At 45.2% G+C, this 18,530-nt stretch overlaps 1 protein-coding gene across 1 annotated transcript in view; it reads right to left on the bottom strand.

The window, feature by feature from the left end:
- Window positions 1-647: 647 nt before the first annotated feature.
- SH3PXD2B (SH3 and PX domains 2B) overlaps window positions 648-18,530 on the bottom strand; it is a 131,641-nt gene continuing 113,758 nt past the window's right edge. The window contains exons 9-13 of the mRNA XM_044454660.1: window positions 16,940-17,057; window positions 13,141-13,367; window positions 12,464-12,513; window positions 10,566-10,691; window positions 648-5,017 (exon numbers count right to left, since the gene is read on the bottom strand). Of these exons, the coding sequence (XP_044310595.1) occupies window positions 3,476-5,017; window positions 10,566-10,691; window positions 12,464-12,513; window positions 13,141-13,367; window positions 16,940-17,057 (2,063 nt within the window). The 3' untranslated portion in view covers window positions 648-3,475. The remainder of the gene's footprint in view (window positions 5,018-10,565; window positions 10,692-12,463; window positions 12,514-13,140; window positions 13,368-16,939; window positions 17,058-18,530) is intronic.

The raw sequence follows: 18,530 nt of genomic DNA, 5'->3' as shown, positions 1-18,530 counted from the left end.
TCAGCTCCCTCTTCTTTAACCAGGTACCTTCCTGTAAAAGGACCTGCCTCTGGACAAGAAACTCTGACACTCTTGAACTACATTTCAAGAAAAGCTTTTAACAAGCAGTGCGCACCTTTCCACACACTGCTTGACACTCAGTTCCAAAAGGCGGAAAAGAAAGGACTACTCTTGACAAAAGTGAGGCTTGCTCTTTTGCATGTTGAAGAATCTAAGCTCATCTCTTGCTTTCTATCAACCTAAGCCGGGAGGTATGTTTGGAAAGGAAAATGTGGAAGCCTAGCAAATACTTCCAATCTCACTTTGATGAGATGGATCACACCACACAGGGAAGACATCTTTATTGCTTCGGCATGTCCGGAAATAAAAGGGACCATTTTGCAGAGCCATTGGGAGTTGCTTGCATGTTTTGGATGCTTCCACAGGAACACTGTAAGATTCTCATACTTGGAATAAAGGAGTGGCTTTCTTGAAAAACACCTGCAGAGCTTGCAATCCTAGTCATGCACCCACTAACAGCTACTGAATGGGGAAGGGAAAGAAATCGGTCTTCAAAAGAGCATCACTCCCCACACCAATAGTGGCCTTGGCACTCTTAAGACAACTTTTGGCAAGGAAGATAAACAGAAGGGAAAAAAACACCAAGATATTGTAACAATTGTGCTTGAAACCAGTCAAGCCACTTTTTTATTTCTTTACCTTAAAAAATACCACCACCGTCCTTTAATGCTGGAAGTATACATGTTTGTTTTATACAGGCTACATCTATCATCCTCAGAAATCCCTCCAGCCCACCCACCCATGGCAACGTACAGACTGATACGAGTTTACATAATATTAGACATTAAAACAGGCTTCTAAAGATGGCAGATGAGGAGAAGGTCTTTGAAGCGCCCTTCCACCTGCTGGTGTCTCAGTCAGAGGGGCACTGCTTGTGTTTCACGCAATAATAAACTCAGAGGTACAGGCGGATGCTGTTGCTTGCACTGAGGCAGACTGCTCTGGCAGTCCTGATCATTCCAGACTCTCAGCTTAAGATACTACAGGGACCAGAAAGGCAGAAGGCAGAGAAAAAGACTCCAAGAGGAGTTCTGCATCCTTCCTACTGTGGGATAGCCTTTGCATCTAGAAAAATGGGAAGGAATCAGTGGGGGGAGAGAGGGAGGAGTCATTGCCCTGTATACCAATTATTCTGGAGTAAAGTCATCTAATTTAGTGTTGTTACCACATGACTAGATAGGTGTAGGTAATGAGATGACATAACTGGACATCAGTTTGCTCAACAATTGAAAAGGAGCTTATGAGAAAGAAAAATCACTTTCACTTCCATGTGGCCAAAAGCCCCACAAAATGTATTTTTATCTACTGACCACACAAAGACCAAGGGGAACTATTTTTCCTATGGACAGAAGTAAAAGCCAGCACTAAGAGACCAGCAGTTAAAATTGTAGCGGCACAAAAGCCAAGTACTGATGTCCAGAGGCAAAATCAGGAGCTGGACTACTGAATGCTCTTTCTAAAAAATTAAGGAATCCAAGTATAGGGTTTCAGGTAGTATGGAAATTAGACCTAATCAGGTTAGAGATTCAGTCCATGGAAGCCCAAGCTAGGCAAATTAATGCCGTTAATGCACAAATGCACAGCTCTAGGGAGGCCCTTTTGTCACTTGAAGTGTTTTCCAGGGCCTCCTTCGGCCAATGCAATCTACTTTATACGGGTCTCCGTTCTACCTCAGCATGTCAGTAAATTCATGCAGGTTTGCATTTCTGAGAGTCTTAGGTCAAAGTCTGCTCCATTCAGGACTGAGGACAGGGGGCAAGGTTCTCCTGGTGGCTTCACTCCCTAGAGGCGAGCATGCATTAAAAATGCAACAAAGAAGGGAAAGGTGTGTATGTATTTCTCCTGCTTGCATCCCTTGCATGTACATGAGGAATGATCAGGAAAGGAAGTGGCCATCCTCATACACACAGACACAAGTGCCCCATGGACACAGGCGCACACGGGCTGGCTGTTGTTTCGAAGTCTCCACCCATCACGTTAAGGGGCTCTTGGCAGAAGCTGCTCTGGAAGGCGGCCCTCTTCAGGGAGAAGAACCAATTTCATGGCATCGCAGAAAACTGAGGCCAGAACACACCCGTGTCTTTTGACCAAGCGAATGGCTGCCCACACTGAAGAACTGCTGCTTCGGTCTGACTGCATGTTTCAGGCAGATGCTAAAATGGGCACCTTAGACACATCCCGTGTGTTTCTTCTGCAACCAGTGCAAAGGTGGAAAACATGGGTTCTGAAGAAGTCCACACAGGCAAAAGGATAAGGAAAAGATAAACTGGGGAGAAATGCATCAAAAGCTTTCTCCTTTTGTTGCTACTTCCAGAGAGGCCCTGCATTCAAAACTATCAATGCCCACTGGGGGGTGACTGACCCAGCAGGTGACCTCCACTAGACCAGGGGAATCAGGGTTGACCCACCAACCTGCAGGCGCAATTGTGACTGGAGCACGGCAATCCGATCCTGCAGAGGCCACACCACGCGCCCTGCCAGCAGTCCTCTTGCCAAATGCCTGGATCCTTGAGACTGAATGGCATGGATAACCCAAAGCAGTGCTTACTCCATTAATTAAATTGAGACTACCGTGCTGGGAAAAACACACACATCTACACAGAGGTCTGCACAGCAGAAGCCCAGTGAAGCCCGTTGGCAGCACTCATGGCTGCAAAAGAGGCGCTTTGGAACGGCCACTGTCACCCAAGGGACAACTGCGCTGGCAAAGGCATTGCTGAAACAAGGGCACAGACAACACAGTCACAAAACTACACAGATATGCTCTCCACTTGGCTAAGTCTTTCCACCTAGGAATATAATAATTACTTGCCCTGGAGTCTCTTAGCTCCTGCAGCACCATATGGCACATGACATCTCACTGGGACACTCAGCCAATACAGCGGCCATTCCCCATCTCACTTCCCGTCTTTGGCTAAGTGGGCCCAACTAAATAACAAGCCAAAAACAGATTCTCTCCCAGACTCACTGAAAACAGGCTCACGGGAACCATTTTTAAAAAACATTTTCCAACTTCTGTTATGTTTGACACTGTATGCTCCAGACATGACAGAAGAATTTATGAGAAGTCAAAAGAATTTAAGAGAACTCACATTTTTATCATCTGGTCCTGTGAGGCACAGGCTGCCCTAAACCATACAGAGTGGAGAAAGGACAAAGTGTCACCTATCAAAAAGTGTTCAGGGAATGACTTAGCCGAGAAAGACGAGTAGCTGAGCTGCACTACACGAAGGCTTGTTTCCCTTATTATTGTTTCTTGGAAAGGACACAATTTGGAATGTATAGTATCCCAGATAATTTTCCCTCTTTAGTAATAAAGGCAGCCTTATGAAAAACTATAAATAAGCTAATTAAATATTTTGATACTAAAATGGAGAAGGCTGAACCACTGCATAATATGAAGACAATGGAGGGACTATGGCTTTTTTCTGAGATAATTGGAAGGAATCCAGCCTTCCCAACATGGCCCTCCTGCAAGAATCTTGCAAAACCACCAGCCACTGCTGTTCTTCTCACGGACTTCAAACAAGGTCCCTTCTTTAAAGCTGCTTGTTTCTTCATCTCCTTCAAAATCTGCTACAGCCACATAGAGGGCGTCTTTGGAGACATCTGAATTGGTAATAGGGACGGACGCTTTCTCCCTCTCCAGGGCTTTTGGTGCTGCCTTTTGGCTTAAGCCACTTTTGGCTTTGGTATCCTCTTGACAGGGAGCTGACAGGAAGCCTTTGGCTTTTGGTGGGACCATCATGGGCCTGCCAGGCCCCTGGGTAGCTCTGACGTCAGGCACTTCCCTCTGGGGGGCTTTAAGCTCAGGAGAGGGGGCAAATGAAGATACGGGTGGTGGCACAGAAGCTTTCTTAGGAGGTGGTGGCCTTCTGGGTGGTACTACCGGCCGTTGTGGTGGTTCCCTGGGAACAGGAAAGCTGCTCTTGGGCTCACTCTCGCCTGCCTTCGAGGAGCCAAAAGAAACCTTGGGGGAAGCCGTTTCCTTAAAGACTTGGCTGTCTGGTCTGGACGAAGCCCTCATCTCTACATTTGGCCTTTCCTGAGATCTGACAGAGGATTCTCCTGGAAGCACGCTGTTGCTGAAGGCACTCTCACTGGACACGGGGTCCTGCTCAGAAGGCCTCTCCTGCGCCTTTGCAGGCCTGAGCTTGCTCCTCAGATTGCAAATGTCCAGCTTATCATCTGCCTGGGGAGCATCAGTCCTGGGGGCTGCTGTCGGCGGCTTGGGTCTGAGCTGAGGTTTCGATTTCAGGAAAGGGTTTGGGGCAGCTTGCTCAGGCTTCTCCTCCGGGGCCTCAACCTTTGGCTTAGCTGGCTTCACAGTGGGCCGGAGGTTTGGCTTCTTTACCTCTTTGGGAGAAACTTTGTGTCCACACTCTAATCCCATTTCATTTTTCAGCTGGAACAATTTCCCCTTCTCTGTTTTGAGCTCTGGTTTCTTGCTGTCCCTTGGAGGGACAGCCTGCTTTGGTGGCATAGCAGGCAAAATCAGGCCAGGAGGCTTTGGAGGCGGCCTCTGCTCCAACCGCTGCCTTTCCATTAACTCCTCTTCGGATTTAATTATGGATTCTTTCCTTGGAGGGAGGCTTGGTTTCTCCTCTGCATCCCGGTCAGGGATCTCTTCATACCCCACACACAAAGCTGCATCGCTGCTCTCGGGCACAGCGCCCTTGGAAGCCTCCTTCCCTTTCCATTTCACCCCACAATCTATACCATTAGGTGGTGCTTCAGGCAGGGGCCTGGATGGCCCAGTGGCTTCCCCATTAGAGCTGCTCTCTGCTGCACTATCGCCCGGCTGGAGCGGTGTGGTTTCATTTGGCAGCGGTGCTAAGAAGTTAGGTCTAGATGCATTGCTCGTTTTCTTGTATTTGTCAATAAAGGTAGCCGGTGCCCAGCCTTCCTTCTCCATGATCTGAATATACCACCAGCCACTCACGTTCTTCTCAATCACCTGGAAAAAGCCACAAAGCCGGCATGCCTTAGAACCTTAACACACACTGCTTCGTGTGATCCAATAAATAGTGGGTGTGCTACATCTACTGGGTGGAAGAAACTGTAAAAGGGAGTGTGCATCACATCCAAGAGCACAACAAGACATCCTCGGCTTCCAGGAGCATCCTCTTAAACCATCACTAGACCTCCATTCACCAGTGCTGTAGACTAAGAGATCAGTTATGCAGGACACAAAACAGCAGGAGTTGCTTCCACTTGACAAGGAATTACTAGTTGCAACTCTGCAGCAATTTGATATGAGACAGTAACAGATTAATTTCCTCAGCGGTGCACCACTATGTTCTCTGAGTATGAACATTCTTTTTTAGCTTGTCCTGTCAATTTTGTAGAGGGCCTGAATCTTGTTAGCATTTTACCATACAATCTAGAATTAAAATGAGGAATTGCTGAGGGTTTCAGGTTTTCTCATATTGGTGTTAACAGTGGCCAAACCTCACCCTTTACCTCTGGTCAACAGTCCTTGCTGTTGAATTTTCCAGAGTATGAAAATGGCCAGAAAATGTGTGTCATTTCACAGGAACACAGCTAAGACACTTTATGTCTGCACACCTAAAAATGGAGGGTGCTTTTGTAGTGCATGCACCTATACACAGGTATGCTCAGTAGTAGCTATGATTGGATTTAACTCCCTTTACAAGAATAAAGGTAAAGGAAAAGGTAAAAGTTTCCCCTTGACATTAAGTCCAGTCATGCCTGACTCTAGGGGGTGGTGCTCATCTCCGTTTCCTAGCCGAGGGAGCCAGCGTTTGTCCGCAGACAGTCTCCATGGCCATGTGGCCGGCATGACTAAACACCAAAGTGCACGGAACGCTGTTACCTTCCCACCAAAGTGGTACCTTTTTCTCTACTTGCATTTGGATGCTTTTGAACTGCAAGGTTGGCAGGAGCTGGGACGGAGCAATGGGAACTCACCCCATGGTGCAGATTTGAACCGGTGACCTTTCGATCAACCAGCCCAGCAGCACAGCAGTTTAAACCACTGCGCCACCTGCATCCCTATGCTTTACAAGAATACTGGGCAGCAAATTCAGGTTTGCCTCTACATAATGTATGAAATGGCCAGATATTAATGGCAAAGGTGCACACCATATTCCACTTGTTTCTGAGTAATCTGTTCTACTATGTGAAATGCATTACTCTGTGCTTAGATGTTCATGCATCATGTACAGAGCATTAACAGTAGTGGGCTACCTCCCAAATCACCTCATTTCTGCCTGCCACCTGGGTAGAGAGCATATCTCTGGACCAAAAAAGCATAGCCACTAGATGTCAGTATTGAGCCACCTATGAGGACCAATGCTTGCTTTAATGGCACAGATGCATTCCTGTGGGAGAAATCTCATGAAGGAAACAATGCAAATTCATGGAAAGTGAGTGGCTGTGTTCATGGCCTGTATTACCATAACCAAAACCGTTTCATTTTGACCACAACACAGAGGGTCCACTCACCCAGCACATGGGTACAGCAAAGGAAGGCTCTCTTGCATCGCTTAAAGAATCAGGTAAGAGCACTGGTCCAACAGACAGCCTTCTTCAGATGTTTTGGGCTGCAACATCCCCAGCTGGCATGGCCACTGGAGGGCGCCAGGTCCAGGAACGCTGCATTGGAATGCTGGAAGACACACTTTGGGACCCCATGGCCACACTGACCTGGAATGCACCTTCACACGGACACACACAGAACCCTGCAGGGCTCAAGAAATGAATGTGGGAACAGCTTCTATGCATTGCGCGAGCCTATGAGATAGGTGCTGCCAAACACAAAGGGCTGACATGGAGGTAGTAGGCATCCTGGTGCCCTCTGGAGGCTTTGGTCTACTACTCCCATGATCCTCAACTGCCAGGAAACAGACATGAACTTTGCAACAGTGTAGAAGTGGCAAAGCAAATCAGGAAGTTTGCTTCTGCCCATATGCTTGTGACCTTGACTCTTGTGGTAAGAAAATAATAATATAAAATATAATATTGTATTATAAAAACAATATTTCAAATTTATTATAAAATGTAATTTATATTATAACATACTGATATTAATATTAATTAAAATAGAATTTTAGACTTATACTTTGGGACATATATAAATTTCTTACATTTTAAGGCTATTCCTAATTTAAATTGCTTCTTCTCCTCCTTTATCCCCTTCATGGATCACTGCCTTGCTGTGGCAAAGGGGATGGCATAGCACAATGAAGTTATGAGCTATGCCATGCAGGGCCACCCAAGATGGAGAGGTCATAGCAGAGAGCTCTGACAAAACATGATCCACTGGAGAAGGAAATGGCAACCCACTCCCGTATGCTTGCCATGAAAGCCCCATGGACAGTATCCAAAGGCTAAAAGATAGCTGCCAGAAGATGAGCTGCTCAGGTAAGCTGTCCATTGTGCTACTGGGGAAGAGCAGAGGACAAATACAAGTAGTGCCAGAAAGAGTGAAGTGACAGGGTCAAAGCTGCAATGACACTCAGCTGCGGATGTATCTGATGGTGAAAGGAAAGTCCAATGCTGCAAAGATCTATACTCCATAGGAACCCGGAATGTAAGATCTATGTATCAAGGTAAGCTGAACATGGTCAAACATGAAATGACAAGACTGAACATCGACATGTTGGGAATCCGTGAACTAAAATGGACAGGAATGGGTGAATTTAATTCAGATGAGCATCAGGTATACTACTGCAGGCAAAAATCCCTCAGAAGAAATGGAGTAGCCATCATAGTCAATAAAAGAGTAGGGAAAGCAGTACTGGAATACAGTCTGTAAAATGACAGCATGATCTCAGTTCAAATCCAAGGCAAACCATTCAACATCACAGTAGTCCAAGTCTACGCCCCAACCAGTGATGCTGAAGAGGCTGAAGTTGACTGGTTCTATGAAGACCTACAACACCTTCTAAACATAGCACCACCAAAAGATATCCTTATTGTCATGGGGGATTGGAACACTAAAGTAGGAAGTCAAAATGTAACCAGAATAACAGGCAAGTTTGGCCTTGGAGTACAAAATGAAGCAGGGCTAACAGAATTTTGTCAAAGAACATGCTGGTCATAGCAGACACTTTTTTCCAACATCCCAACAGACAACTCTACTCATGGACATCACCAGATGGTCAACACAGAAATCAGTAGGCCACTCAGGTATGACCTCAATCATATCCCTTATGAATATACAGTGGAGGTGACAAATAGATTTACAGAATTAGATCTGGTAGAGAGAGTGCCTGAAGAACTATGGACGGAAGTTCACAACATTGTACAAGAGGTAGCAACTAAAACCATCCCAAAGAAAAAGAAATCCAAAAAAGCAAAATGGCTGTTTGAGGAAGCTTTACAAATAGCTGAGGAAAGAAGGGAAGTGAATGGCAAAGGAGAAAGGGAAAGATACACCCAACTGAATGCAGAATTCCAGAGAATAGCTAGAAGAAATAAGAATGCCTTCTTAAATGAACAGTGCAAAGAAATAGAGGAAAACAATAGAATGGGAAAGACTAGAGATGTCTTCAAGAAAATGGGAGATATCAAGGGAATATTTCATGCAAAGATGGGCATGATAAGGGACAAAAATGGCAGGGACATAACAGATGCAGAAGAGATTAAGAAGTGGTGGCAAGAGCACATAGAAGAACTATACAAGAAAGAGCTTAACGTCCCTGATAACCATGATTGGGTGGTCACTGACCTCGAGCCAGATATTCTGGAGTGTGAAGTCAAATGGGCCTTAGGAAGTCTTAGCAACAACAAAGCTAGTGGAGGAGACGGTATTCCAGATGAGCTATTCAAAATCTTAAAAGACGATGCAGTAAAAGTGCTACACTCAGTATGCCCGCAAATTTGGAAAACTCAACAGTGGCCACAGCATTGGAAAAGGTCAGTTTACATTCCAATTCCAAAGAAGGGCAATGCCAAAGAATGTACAAACTACTGGACCATTGCACTCATTTCACATGCTAGCAAAGTTATGCTCAAAAACCTACAAGCTAGGTTCCAGTAGTATGTGGACCGAGAACTATGTAAATTGCAGGCAGGGTTTTGAAGAGGCAGAGGAACGAGAGATCAAATTGCCAACACACGCTGGTTCATGGAGAAAGCAAGGAGTTCCAGAAAAACATCTACTTCTGCTTCATTGACTATGCTACAGTCTTTGATTGTGTGGATCATAACAAATTGTGGCAAGATCTTAAAGGAGATGGGAGTACCAGACCATCTTACTTTTCTTCTAAGAAACCTGTATGTGGATCAAGAAGCAACAGTTAGAACTGGACATGGAACTACTGATTGGTTCAAAATTGGGAAAGGAGTACAAGGCTGTATACTGTCGCCCTGCCTATTTAACTTATATGCAGAGCACATCATGAGAAAGGCGAGGCTAGATGAACCACCAGTTGGAATTAAGACTGCTGGGAGAAATATCAACAACCTCAGATAGGCAGATGATACCATTCTAATGGCAGAAAGTGAAGAGGAACGAAACAGCCACTTGATTAGGTGAAAGAGGAGAGTGCAAAGTTGGCTTGAAACGCCACATTAAGAAAACTAAGATCATGGCATCTGGTCTTACCACTTCCTGGCAAATAGAAAGGAAGAAATGGAGGTAGTGACAAATTTTATTTTCTTGGCCTCCAACATCACTGCACACTGTGAATGAAGACAAGAAATTAAAAGACACTTGCTCCTTGGGAGGAAAGCTATGGCAAATCTGGTCAGCATACTAAAAAGCAGAGACATCACCCTGCCAACAAAAGTGCGTATAGTCAAAGCTATGGTTTTCCCAGTTGTAACGTAGGGCTGTGAGAGTTGGACCATAAGGAGAACTGAGTACTGAAGAATTGATGCCTTTGAATTTTGGTGCTGAAGAAGACTCCTGAGAGTCCTTGGACTGCAAAGAAATCAAAACAGTCAATCTGAAAGGAAATCAACCCTGACTGTCCTTTAGAGGCCAGAGACTAAAGATGAAACTCAAATACTTTGACCACCTAATGAGAAGGAAGGACTCACTGGAGAAGACCCTGATGCTGGGAACAACTGAGGGCAAAAGAAGGAGGGGACGGCAGAGGTTGAGGTGGCTAGATGGAGTCACTGGGGCAGTGAGTGTGGGTTCGGGTGGACTCTGAGGAATGGTGGAGGACAGGAGAGCCTGGAGGAATGTTGTCCAAGGGGTCGTGATGAGTCGGACAAGACTTTGTGACTAAACAAAACAAAAAACAACTTTACAAAGTTCATGTCATTTGGACCTCATGCCTTTTCTTTCTCTGATTTCTGGCACAATCACTAACAATTGGTTTATGGGAGTTGTAGGCCAAGACTTCTGCAGGACACCAAATTGATCACTCATGCTTTAGCATATGCATTATTAGAACAATGCTAGCATGTTAGCCAGTGAAGAACAGAGGCCTTATCCTAAATGAGATGTGACTTTGATTGCTTCTACACTGAGCCATCCAGAAGATCCCCAGGGGTTTGATGAAGGACGGGGCACGATGAATTCTCACCTCCAATTTCATTCCTGCTTCAAAGCTGATGCCATCAGGGATGGTGGTCTGGAAGTCAGCAATGGTGTAGTATTCCTCTTCCACTTGAGGAGGCACAGGAGGTTTGGGCAAGTTGAGGCCACGTGGCTGTTGCAGCAAGACAGACAGACACAGCACAGATCAGCTGACCTCCAGCTAAGGAAGAATGGCCATGTGAGGTACCCACACCCACACTGAGGGCCTTGCTTAGTGCACGAGTTCAAGTGGCTGAACTGATGTTTGAGACATGGTGGACCCACACAACTGGCAAACCACTTTTTTATTATTTATTAATTTTTCGATTTATATCCTGCCTTTTTCCTACAAAGGGCTCAAGACAGCTTACATCATTCTCCTCCTCCATCTTATTCCCACAACAACAACCCTGTGAGGTAGGTTGGGCTGAGAGTCTATGACTGGCCCAAAGTCACCCAGGTGGCTCCATGGCTGAGCGGGAACTAGAACCCAGATCGCCTGAGTTCCAGTCCCATGCTCTTAACCACTACGCCACACTGGCTCTACATTGGCTTTTTCCACTGGAGTCCACACAGCATCAAACATGCTAGAGAAATATTCTGGGCCTGGGCATAGAAAGGAACTTCCAGAGTTCACGGTGGTTGTTTGAAAGAAGAAGCCAACTCCAGACATTCCAGAATTTTCCAGATTAATGTCAAGAGGACCATCCCCAGCTTCAGCCCTGTTCTGGGGAAAACTTTGCAGAGGAAGCAAAAGCCACATCATTTGGAGGAAAGTCTTTTTACTCAGAAGGTCTTTACCTGTACTGTTGGGGAGGGATACTGCTACTCCCAATGCACTTTCTCTAAAGAAGGAACGTAAGGGGATTTCTGTGGTATGAAGGTTCCCCACAGAGGAACCTTCCTCTGGCTTTCTGTTCCAGCTTTCCCTTTGAAAGGTTCCCAGTGGCAAAGCAACAGAGAAATGAGTCTGTTTCTTTGCCCCAAAAGCTGTTGCAAAGGGACAAAATGGAGGAGGGGGCAAGGAATGGAATGGCTCAGAAAATTTAAATTTCCTTTAAAATAGCTCAGTTTGGTTTGGCATCAACCCAAGGCAAGGCTCGGCAAACTCACCCACCTCTACACAACAGTGGACTCTAGCAGGGGCTGCCAGGGCCTTGCAGGAGGTTTCCTTGTTCCATCTCCAGTCCAGAGAGAGAGACTGTTATGCACAGTCACTCCTGTGTGGAGCTGACAAGCAAAGGTTCCTGGGCCACTTCCCATGTAACAGAGCCAGTCTGGGTGCTCTGCCCCAGTTGCGAGGGAAGTAAGCTTATTTCGTAGCAGACACCTTGAGAACTGCCGTGGCTGATGCGGCATATTGCAGATGACTGCCACATGTAACTGTAGGAAAGAAACCCACAGAGCTACTTCAAGTGCCCTGCATAGAGCATCTGTAAGATGAGAATCCCTCAGTTGGCTCAGGTAAGAAATGAATTCCTTGGGGCTTCAAACCAAACTCCTGCAGCAGCTTTGTACAGAGTCATGCACATAAGAATCCCAAACAGGAACCTTAAGGAAACATCTTGTGCTGTAAGTTTGTGCTTTAATAGAAACATGCGGAAATTGCTACTTTCCCCTTTAAGTATACGGGGGTGCTGGCTCAACCATTCTGTAAATTCTAGCCATTTACTCGCTTCCATAGATGTTTGAATATAGCCCTTTTAAAATGGCCCTTCACAACTGTTTTGCTATATTCATGGCTGACATAAGGGAATTTGTGCACAAGTCCAAAAGGTAACCAGAAAAGGGTTCTTCCCTCCTACCACTGGTCTAGTTTCTTTTGTTCTATAGCTAGAACAAAAGAAATGCCCCCAAATGCTCCAACATTCCTCCAACTTAAACACAACTGAGGACAATACTTACAATAGTGAGGTCACGACGAGGAGGGGGCCTCTGCCTCATCTTTGGTGACTCTGTAAAGAAGATATTTCATGGTGATTTAAAGATATCTCAGTACAAGGCGTTAAGTGCCGGCAAAGAAGCTCAAGCATCTTTCTAGCCCTTTCTCTCCTCTCAGCTGACCAGATGCCAGTGGAAAAAAGGCATTCCGGTGAATGACACAGAGGAGGTCCAGAAAAGCGAAGGTGAAAAGATATAGGCAGCTGCATGAGAGAGTCACTTCATCAGATCTTTATCCAAATACAATCCTATACTCGAATCTTGGATAGTCTGGATTCCTAGATGCAAATGCCAAACATCTGGCACTCGAGAGGGCTTTTATTCAAGTAGCAGCACAAGTTAGCATGACAATGCGTGTGTAGAATCAGCCATGCAGCAATTCTATCTAGAAAAGGATGTAAGGATTGTTTACCTCTTTTCCTAGTGCTTCATTAGAGAAAGAGAGAAGGGAGAGCGGTGTGTGAAATATGCCATGCAGGATGCCAGCGATGCCCGGAGCCCTCACAGGCCAGGCTTCCTGAACCGCCCGCAACACCCACCCATGCTCATGCAGTCTTATACTGGAGTGGCCACAATGCTCCAGAGCCCTGAGAGCTGCTCTGCATCTGAACGGAAGGAGTGGCTCACTGCTGTCAACTTACTTCGCCTCAAGTCCGCGTTTGGCAATGGGCGACCATCAAATCTTCCGTCTCTTTGGCTGTTCGGCCCATCCTTGTCTCTGCCTGTTGAGTTCTGCTGCCGAGAAATTCCATCTAGATCCAGTGCATACGAGTGGGCAGAAGTGGAAGCTCCCACTTTTGGTGCAAACGTGTCCCCGCTCCCCTTTTTCAGGTATGATGCTGGGGCCCAGCCCTCCTGACCCTGATACCTGGCGAAATAGGAGCTCGTGGTTAGTCTAGTCATTTGGAGCAAGGTCACCTTGCTCCTATTCTGGCAAAAAATCATGAATGCAATACCAGTACACAAGGGGGTACAATCGTGGTCCCGTGTTACATTTTGCGCTGAAAGATTGACCAAGAAAGTGACTTAGAATCATGGAACAGTAGTGGAGTTGGAAGGGCCCACGAAGGCCATCGGGTCCAGCCCCTCGCTGCTGCAGGACACCACGTTACACCATCCCACTCAGACTTGCTATTCCAGTTTCCTGGTGCCTGACAGATGCTTTCTTGGGCTACTGAGTAGCTCAAGCACTAACACTAATGCTCATATAATGTTGATTACGGTGATCTGCTTTTGCATGTGGAGGCATCTAAGGCAGCTGCACCTCATTCTAAGAAGACAGCAGCATGCTGCACTGAAACAACCAGCCTCCAGATCAGGCATGGATAACGACAGACTAGGCAGCAGGACTGACTTGGAACAGGAGTATCCGGCCCACTTCTGAGTGGATTAATAAAGAGCCGCCGTGCATTTATGCACATTCCCGACACTGGATAATAACATTGTTACTCAAGTGTGGCAGATCTATTACAAGTCAAGGATGTTAACTAATGGAAATGCCCAAGGCAGACAAATTAGGGCTGTATCGTGTACTGCGGGATTTAGTGGGCACATAGTTATACACAGTGCATACCCGCAGTGTTCCCCTAACACTTGAGGGGAAGGACATGAGGGGCAGTACTTTTTTCACCAGACACACACTGTATACACGCGCTGCAAGGCAATCACATCCCACCATGGAACATACACACTGCTTGCTTGCTTGCATGTTGAAAAGACGGGGTGCTTCTCGTATTACAGGAAACAACAACGGCTCTGAAAGAGGTGCAGCTACTTTACTGTAACATGCAAAGCAGCCTGAGTCTTCACCTTCTAAGGTTGTTCCCTGGAAAATACGGAGAAGTCCAGTTCTTCAGCACTTGCAGCTTATTTTCTTACACTAAAACCCTAAAGCAGCTGCTTGGCCTTATAAAAATATCCTCCCTCCCTCCCTCAGCCTTCATTGGGTCCATGCCCACCCAGCACACCTGGCAGGAACCATGAGTGATGGCAGGCACAGGGCAATGCCACCTCGAAGGCCGTCTAGACAATGCCTGCTACTCTGCCTTTAACACACTTGGGCTTTCCCTGCTTAAAATGCCAGCACACTTTTTCTAGAGTGATGGCTTGCCCATGTTACAAGTTCAGTGAAGGTTATGGAAATCAAAGCATGCTTTCTGTCTTGTAAGCAATGCTTTTCGAAGAACAGCCTAGGTTCAAACTTAAAATTAACCTAGCCCGGAGTCCTCAAGCTATTTAAGTGTGGTGTTCCTTCAAAGGAATCAAGGTGAGTCTAGCAAAATAATGGATCTGAGAAGAAGCTCCACCAGCAACTAGTGATGAAGATCTATGCTGAAGAAGCATGACATCGAGGTGTGGACCGTTTGCCCCAGAGCCCTTTTTTTCCTTTTCAGAATGTAGCCATGGAAGTGCAGTCTTAGTGGAAAATGTGTGTGTGTGTACATATCTTTCCCATCCAGTGAATTCAGTTCTGACACTAGTTTTTGTCCTCTGAGAAGTATATATGGGTTTAGCCTTTAGCAAGAGTATGAACAGCATGGAACTTACAAGAGTCTGTCTGCCTCTGCCACAGATCTTCAGATTATAGACAATCTAGCTCAGGTATATTGCACGGATATATTTTTTTTAACATGAGCAACTTGTTTCTCCAAATACATCTGAACCCAGAAGCATGGTCTCTGCAGTTCTTCTATCCTGTGTGGCCATCATATCCTGCTTACAAAGCAACCACAACTGTATTCACTTGGGCCAGAAAAAACCCAAATAGATAGGATGGGCAGAGTAAGCACAAGAAAAAAGTCTCATGCCATGATCAAATCTAATGCACCAACCTGTGTGCCATCCAACATTTTCAAATGAGGTGAATATCTTATCAACCACTTTTCAAATGAAGCAGCCATTATATCAGTGACTGTCTGTCTGTCTTTCTTCAAGTACATACTGTGTAATAAAGAGTTTTACCATTAAAGGAAAATAAGTTTCCTACTTTAGACAAGTGGACTCCAGAGGTCACTACAGCAGGATGTGGTCGAAGCCAAAACTTTAGCAGGATTTGAGACATTAAGTCCCCCTCCCCCCACCAACAATTCATCAACTTGAAACACTGCAATTGCTGGAAGAAATACAACATCCAACCTGAAAAGTAAAAGCTAATTTGTTAAGAGCACTCATTTTATTTGTAGTGGGGTTGGGAGACAGGGCATTTAACACATTTCTAAAGAGTAAGAAACCTGTCGTACTCTCCCCACCACACAGAGACATCCTAAGACCACAAATGCTTTTTCTTTTGAAAAGCACAGCAATCAAGGTATTTGTGCAAAATAATTCTTCTAACATGTGCATTGTTTTATATTGGCCTGCCTAGAGCATTTATGACTAGCCCCAAGTCTATTCTGAAGTCCTTGAGCCATGAAGGCCAAATAAGTCAGCTTTTGTGTAACTACTGTCTCTTAGCATACATTTGTCCCTTATGTCCTTCAAAATGTTTTGAGTATTTTCCTGTGTTCGTGTCATTGCTGCTTGCAGATTAAAAACATATGTAACACAGTCACTGGGCAATATCAAATGTAGTTTCAGTGGTGCATTAGACCCTTTTACATGGGGACCACATCCTTCACATATTTCCAAAATGCTTGAATATGTTGACAGCAACACTGTATTTGCAAAATGAAGTTTTCCCACACATTCTACCCAGCACCCCCCATTGCCCCATATAAAAATTGTACTAATGGGATGTACCATCTGTTCACAGTTCTATCAGCAATTCTTTTTCACAAGGCAAGTGAAGAGTAACATAGCCCAAACAAGTCACTTTTATGTGTCTACTTCTCTCCCTCAAGAGCACCAAATTTTTATCTCCCAGAACAGGGATGAAACCCCAGTATATGCATTCTTCTACAGCAGGAATGTCTAACTTCTGGCCTGCAAGACAAAACTGGAATTCCTGGGATCCCAACCTGTCTTTCCAGGTTTCCCAGATGGCTATGACCCTCCTCCTGGAGCCATCCCTTCTCCAACAATATTTGGTGGTTTCTCAGGGTTTGCTCCCCACCCCCTCACTTCCAACACATTGACATGCCTCTCCTAAGGCGTGTTTACTGACTATAAGCTAAAAAATGAGGGTGTTTTGGTCCTGTCCCCTTTGCCCATTGCTGGAGAGCTCCTGCAGAGCTGGATTTGGTCTCAGGGCTGGAAGAGGACCCAAACCCCTGCCCTACATGCAAATACTAATATAGCTTTGTGTGTCCCAATTAGGACATCTCTCCTCCTCTAGTTTCTCTCATGCAAGTTGCCCTCTCTCTGAATGGTCCTTTGCAAATGTGAAAAGTGATCATGAATTTGGTACAGGTGGCTGTACAAGAAAGGAAAAGAAGCATCTTCTCTGCAGTCTGAAGTGCCCGTCTCTCACAAATTCTTCCTGAACTCTGCTGAAAAACATACCTGATTTTCCACCATCCTTCCAGGTTTTTTTGGATCACCTCCACTACAGCCCCTTTGTCTAGGCTTATTTCATCTTGGTCCCGAGCAGCATAAGGGTAAATTACCATATACTTCTCTTCTGTTTGAAGCAAAACAGAACAAAAAAGGTAAGCAACAAATGAGGAAGAACTGCAGCTCATTAAAAAGAAAGCTGCATCAAGAAAACCCTTCAAAATGATTGATTCAGCAATCATTCACCATTGGGCTGAATGGCAGAAGATTTGCAGACAGCTGCATCGTACATCAGGATCAACCAATTCAAGATCCCTCCACTGTGTGAAACTTTTCTTGCCTTGTATATCCTCTAAAATATTGGGTTATTCTGCAGACAAGTTAGCACAGGATACACATTATGCCAACACCAGAAACACAAGGCTTTAGAAGATTTGCAACGCTGCTAATGCAGACTGCTTTATATTAAAATATCTCTCCAAAGAAGAGATATTTTTCTTCTTTTCCAAAGAAGAGATAAAGCTTGGCCTAGGTGAAGAAATGTTTGTTTGTTTACATACATACATACATGTATTTATAGGCCACCTATAATTGCCAAGGCCTTCCTAGGTGGCTTACAATACATAAAATATCAAGCGGTATGCAATGGAACCAGAGTTCACAGGGACACGGCACCAGTTCTTTTTGATTAACAAGGATTCTGAAACCATCTGCCAGCCGCCCCCGATCCCAAATTCCCTATTCCCTCTGAACATAGCAGCAAACATCACCATAGCTGGGTTGGTGGGTTAATTTTCTCAGTGATAATACACACTTGCAAGCTGCCCCTATTATACTCATAATACAAAGGTAATGAATGGGAATTTTAATTCAGTGAGAGCCAGTGTGGTGCAGTGGGACTGGGACTCAGGAACTCTGGGTTCCAGTCCCCACTCAGCTATGGAGCTGACTGGGTGACTTTGGGCCAGTCACAGACTCCCATCCCAACCTCCCTCACAGGGTTGTTGTGAGAAGATGGAGAGGAGGAGGAGAATTGTGTAAACCACCTTAAGTTCCTTGAGAGGAAAAAAGGTTGGATAAAATATAATTAATTAATTAATTAATTAATCTAAGAAGCCAATAGCTCTACAAAGACCTGCTCTTGGCAGAAATGGAAAGGAAAGAATTGGTTTATGGACAAGGATAAACAGAGCCACCTAAATTTTTCTCCTCTCCTTGGGGAATGGCTAGATGGCCTGCCACAATGAGTGCCTGCATTTCAAGGTCTATCACCATAATCATGCCAGTGACAGAAGAACTGTGACAGCTTTACATTAGGGAAAGGGAAGGAAAAAGATCACCCACTAAACATCCATCTGCACTGTCGATATGGAAGTTCTCATTGTACTTTCCTACACAAGGAAGCTCTCACTGTCTGCTTTTCCCATCCGGAGGCTGCAAGCCAATGCCAGCTAGTGCTCTTCTGCACAATTTGTCATTAGCACCATCTGCATCCTCCGATTGCTTTTCAATTGCTAGATGTGCCCGGTGCAGAATGTGAAATAAATTCTACAGAAATTAATCATATAGCTGATTACCGATCTCCCTGACAGAAAGAGCA

This window comes from Varanus komodoensis, unplaced genomic scaffold, assembly GCF_004798865.1.
Source record: "Varanus komodoensis strain SLA01 unplaced genomic scaffold, ASM479886v1 scaffold7_3, whole genome shotgun sequence".
NCBI lineage: Eukaryota > Metazoa > Chordata > Lepidosauria > Squamata > Varanidae > Varanus > Varanus komodoensis.
Note: the sequence above shows the minus strand (reverse complement) of the source record. Positions and strands in the feature narration are given on the sequence as shown.